This window comes from Photinus pyralis, unplaced genomic scaffold (genome assembly GCF_008802855.1).
Source record: "Photinus pyralis isolate 1611_PpyrPB1 unplaced genomic scaffold, Ppyr1.3 Ppyr1.4_LG2, whole genome shotgun sequence".
Taxonomy (NCBI): domain Eukaryota; kingdom Metazoa; phylum Arthropoda; class Insecta; order Coleoptera; family Lampyridae; genus Photinus; species Photinus pyralis.
This window is the reverse complement of record NW_022170403.1, coordinates 38,352,530-38,357,128: the sequence shown is the minus strand read 5'-3', so window position 1 is coordinate 38,357,128 and position 4,599 is coordinate 38,352,530. Positions and strand designations below refer to the sequence as shown.

At 42.0% G+C, this 4,599-nt stretch overlaps 1 protein-coding gene across 1 annotated transcript; it reads left to right on the top strand.

Annotated features, from left to right (window-relative positions):
- The first annotated feature begins 389 nt into the window (after window positions 1–389).
- LOC116163990 lies at window positions 390–1,285 on the top strand. The gene is made up of 2 exons (XM_031478117.1): window positions 390–761; window positions 827–1,285. The coding sequence occupies exons 1-2, from the start codon at window positions 390–392 to the stop codon at window positions 1,283–1,285; spliced, it is 831 nt and encodes a 276-aa protein (XP_031333977.1).
- Window positions 1,286–4,599: the final 3,314 nt, after the last annotated feature.

Genomic DNA, 4,599 nt, shown 5'->3' with positions numbered 1-4,599 from the left:
CCACAAGAACAGGTAATGTGATACAGGTGACAATTATTGGCTGCCTAGACGTACAAAATGCTTTCAACTCGATCCCGACAAAGGTTATCATGGAAGAACTGGAAAGAAAGGGTATTCCTGGCTACTTGAGGAGAGTTGTGTATAGTTATCTCAATGACAGGAAGAACGTAGGGAAATTACCGTCTGGGAAGAGTTACGTTTTTGTGTCCAACGGTCAGTGTTAGGGCTACTCCTGTGGAATATTGCGTACGACGGGATGTTAAGACTGGGAGTCCCGACAGGGGTGGACCTTGTGGCTTACGCGGATGACGTTAGTATAGTGACTATAGAGACCGCAAGTTAGAGTGCGCCGCAAAAAAGGCTCAAAGGGTCATGTCGAAGGTGCAAAGATGGAGGAACGAGGCCTTAAATTAGTAGGAAGTAAAACCAAGGCAGCCGTAGAAAAGTCAATGGAGATATTAGGATTGAAGATAGACAGGAACCTAACTTTCATACAGCACGCAGAGAAAGCGGTAGAAAAAGCCAGTAGAATGGCGGAGAAGTTAAATCGACTGATGTGGAACACAGGTGGGCCACGAGGGGGTAAAAGAAGGGCGATAGCCTCGGCGATGAACAACATGATGCTATATGGAAGCGAGGTGTGGCGCAGCGCTATTCGCACTAGGAAAGTTAGGGAGTTAGTAGACAGGTTACAAAGAAAAATGGCGCTGAAAATAGCGGCGGCTTACCGCACTGTGTCAATTACAAATCTGTTCATGGTGGCAAGTAAAGTCACTAGATATATTTAGTGACTTTAGTGGCAAGTACACCCCCACTAAGATTGAAGATCAGCGCGAGGTTCGAGGGTAAGAATAACAGGGAGGTCTTGAACGCGTGGGAAGCAGAATGGCAGGCCCGGGAGTCGTGGACCAAATCGGTCATAGGGCACCTGAACAGGTGGACCAAAAGGAAACGCGGCGAAACGAATTATTTCGTCACGAAATTTCTGACTGGACACGGACAAAACGGGGTGTACCTAAAAAAAATACAAAAGAGGGAGCACGATAGATGTAAGGACTGCGGAGCGACCGACGACGCTGGACATGGCATATTATACTGTCCCAGGTGGGAAGCCGAAAGGTGGCCGGCGGCCATTAAGATAGGAGAAATTTTAGAGGACGGTAATGTTATTGGTATAATGCTGGAAACGGAGGACAAGTGGCGAATTATAGAACAATGGATAGTCCAAATAATAGGCACACGAGAAAGGGAGGCGAGAGCGGAAGTGGGAAACAGGCAGGAATAAGAATTTATTAAGAGATCACTCGCGGAGGAATGCCACTGGCGATACCCGCAAAGTGAGAAGTGGTTTAGCGGGTGCAGGGCCCACACTACAGTTCGACAGTGGTTCAAACTTCACTTTGGGTTGGGTAATATCTCAGGCATCCTATTAGACCAGTTGTAGAGTGTAGACGACCTTGATTTCGTGTGTCCTAAGAACCTTTTTATTGGATGAAAGGTTGAGAAAGTCCGATACGTGTTGGACAAGTACAACAGTGCATCAACCCTGTGCCACCGGAAAGGATGCGTTGAATTACTATGAAAAGGGCTACTCAAATTTGACACTTGATTCATATATGTGTTTGAGGTAAAATTTGAAAGAAGTTACAGGTCAATCACCACCTGCACTAACGAAGGGAGGTATTGCATTGGGGTAAAAAAAGACCCCCCCCCCCCACTTTTTTGACGGAAATACACTTGTGAAGCACCAGAAATCCGAATCAAATAAAACTCGATGATGTCGGCCTGTCGGTCTGTCGGTCCGTTTGCACTCTCATTGCCGGCTCAACGGCTGAACTACAGTGGCTGCATTAGGACAGTGGTGACAACTTAATCCGCCATATTGGAGCTAAAAATTGTTTGTAGGGGCAATATACCTTGTCTTATCAAATTGTGACTGTAGAATAATAAGGGAAAATGTAAAGATTCTCGTTCAAAACTAACGGCGCAGAAATGATCATTTAAAACTTTACAGGACAACCTATGGGGAAACCACTGCCTCCCAAATTCAAAAAAATATATGGAAAACGGTATAATAAGTATGAAATATGGTGCAATATCCAAAATGTAATCATTAAACTGTGTTACATTTCAGTGTGTTCTGTCACTTCTTGTCCCTCGTCGCGCGTTTCTTCTTCCGGGATAAATAGTATCACTTTAGTCCCTGGAAGGCAGAACACGTTGATTTAGTCCACGGAGTACAAAAAAGCAATATTCGTTGTGCTTCAGCACTCATCGTTCAAGGTTGGTATATTACAGGTTGCCTCGTAACTATCGACCAATAGCAATCGAGGCGCGAATACGTCACTGGTATCCCACGATTTAAACGAAATAATAAATGCATGCAGCCATACAGCTGGAAAATTTGATGCGTAGCTATTGTTTACAGTTCTTTGATGAGGTTTGAATCGTTTAACCAGTGAAACACAAATATTCATTTTATATTTTAAAATTTAGTAATTATAAATCGTTATATAATACAGTCAATCTTCGTCTGATGTACCAGTGTTTACCGTGAAAGATAAACAGCTTCATCTAACAATCAATTGCATAGTCACAGTTTATATCGTCTCTACACTTAAGTCTTCGATTTGTAGATGAGATAGGCGGTATCAACGAGACCATATGATCCTCCTGCTTCGGTCAGTTTTAAACACGTTCATCTTCTGCCGACCCGCTTTTCCCTAAAGCATCATTTTCTTTCATTTTCCGTAAATATCGTGACCGCCAATCAACAATGTTGCTACGTTCCATCAATAATTGAAATTGAAATTAACATTACCTAATTTAGTTATGAGTTTTATTGATTTGCCGGCACAGCAGCAGCTAGCTCTGTAGCCTTTTCCAAAGGAAATGCCCACATACGGCAGCTTTCTGTTTGTCAAAGAATTCCACGACCCTTTTAATAATATTTCTAGGTTCTGAATGCACAGGTTCAATATTTATAACCTTACGCGTATGTCACATGACAAGTAATGACAAGGTAACGAAATTTGAGTGGCTACCAGTGACGTCACGAGCAGACGACTTGATCCCCATTATTGCAGTTACGAGGCAACCTGTAATATACCAACCTTGCTCATCGTTAACCTTTAAACCAATTCCAGCTATTTAGGATCACAATTGCGTTATCCATATAACCACAATTGAATTTTCTGGTACATTTGGTATAAGCTGCTTCTCTAACCAGTTTTCTATGTAAACTCGCATTATTGAGAGCTTCTGAAACAATTTTTACATCAATTACCATTAGTAAGGTTGTTTACATGTTAAATTCACCCTAAGTTACTAATGGGTCATACTATATATGATGTGAACGATGTGTTGCATATTCTTAGGATATTTTCGTCACTAGCTATCATATAGGATGTCATAGGTCACATTCCAGTTAGATTATCTTTTAAAAAAGGAGACCGTTGTAAAAGGCAGATTATGAACGGCCATTGCTGTGCAAACTATACAAATTTTGAAAGAAAAATTCGTTAACCGATCTTTAGTTGCACAAGCATTCATAAATTAATTGATTTTTGTGATATTGAGCCAGTTAGGCATACATTGATTAATTTTACCCAGTATTGGGGATTTAAAGGCCGCTTACTTTTAAAGCCGAACTGGGTATGTAGTTGTCCAACGTCGTTTGTGTCATTCTATGAGTAGTTTATAGCTTTTAGTGAGAGGTACGTTGTCCGAGACCTAGGAAAAACAAAGTGGTTGAAGTTCGTGTCACCTGTTAGTCATTCCGTACCCGTAGCATATAGCGTCCCTGATATCGGAAGTTACTTAGACATCGTCAACATCTTCGCAGTCCACGCTTAAGTTAGGTAGCCAGTTATTGAAGCCCTCAACGACTTGGTATGTCTTCATGTAACCTATGTGTGTCGTCCATTGGGAAGTCGTCTAGCCAGTTGGAGGCATACTTGTAGATACAGGCGGGCAGTTGGAAATAGTCATTCGGTGGTACGAGCCACTGCCGATGAATTGTGTAGTTGGTAGTATTATAAAATATAAAAGTTTGGGAGTCAGAGCCACTATTTGTGTAATAAATGTTGTTGTCACTTACTTGTATGTAAAGGTGATTCGTCGTACCGTCAACCCAGCTATTGCTGACGCACAAAGACGCTCTGAGAATCACAAAGAACGAAAACACCTTAACGCTGGCATAATCGCATAGCCCGATTAGTTTATTGTTGCCCATATTCTAACATCGGGGTTGTTTCTCCCGACTCAATTACCTACTGTAGTTCCAAATTACAGCCTATCCGAACTACTGTCACTTAATTTATATTATACAGGGTGCGACCGGTAGAAAGCGCTTCCTACAAGGGTTCGGCCGACCTAATCAGTGGTCATTATTACCAAAAGGTATTGCGGATTAGTCGGCAAGGGGGTTCTTGGAGAAGTCCCTGTAGTCACCGCGAAATTTAAACCCGCTTCGAGTCACCTTAGGCTTGTTCATTTAGTTGTGAGAGTAGGAGAACAATTTAATTAGTTTTATTTGACATTAAAGATTCATTAGTGGCGCACATTTTGTTTCTTTCCTTTCTCTATTGCGGCAATACC

Excerpts from the sequence above, each read along its gene's own strand:
- LOC116163990 (XM_031478117.1), top strand. The coding sequence starts at position 390 with ATGGAGGAACGAGGCCTTAAATTAGTAGGAAGTAAAACCAAGGCAGCC. Across the intron at positions 762-826 it reads TTACAAATCTGTTCATGGTG|ATCAGCGCGAGGTTCGAGGG; the intron begins GCAAGTAAAGTC and ends CTAAGATTGAAG.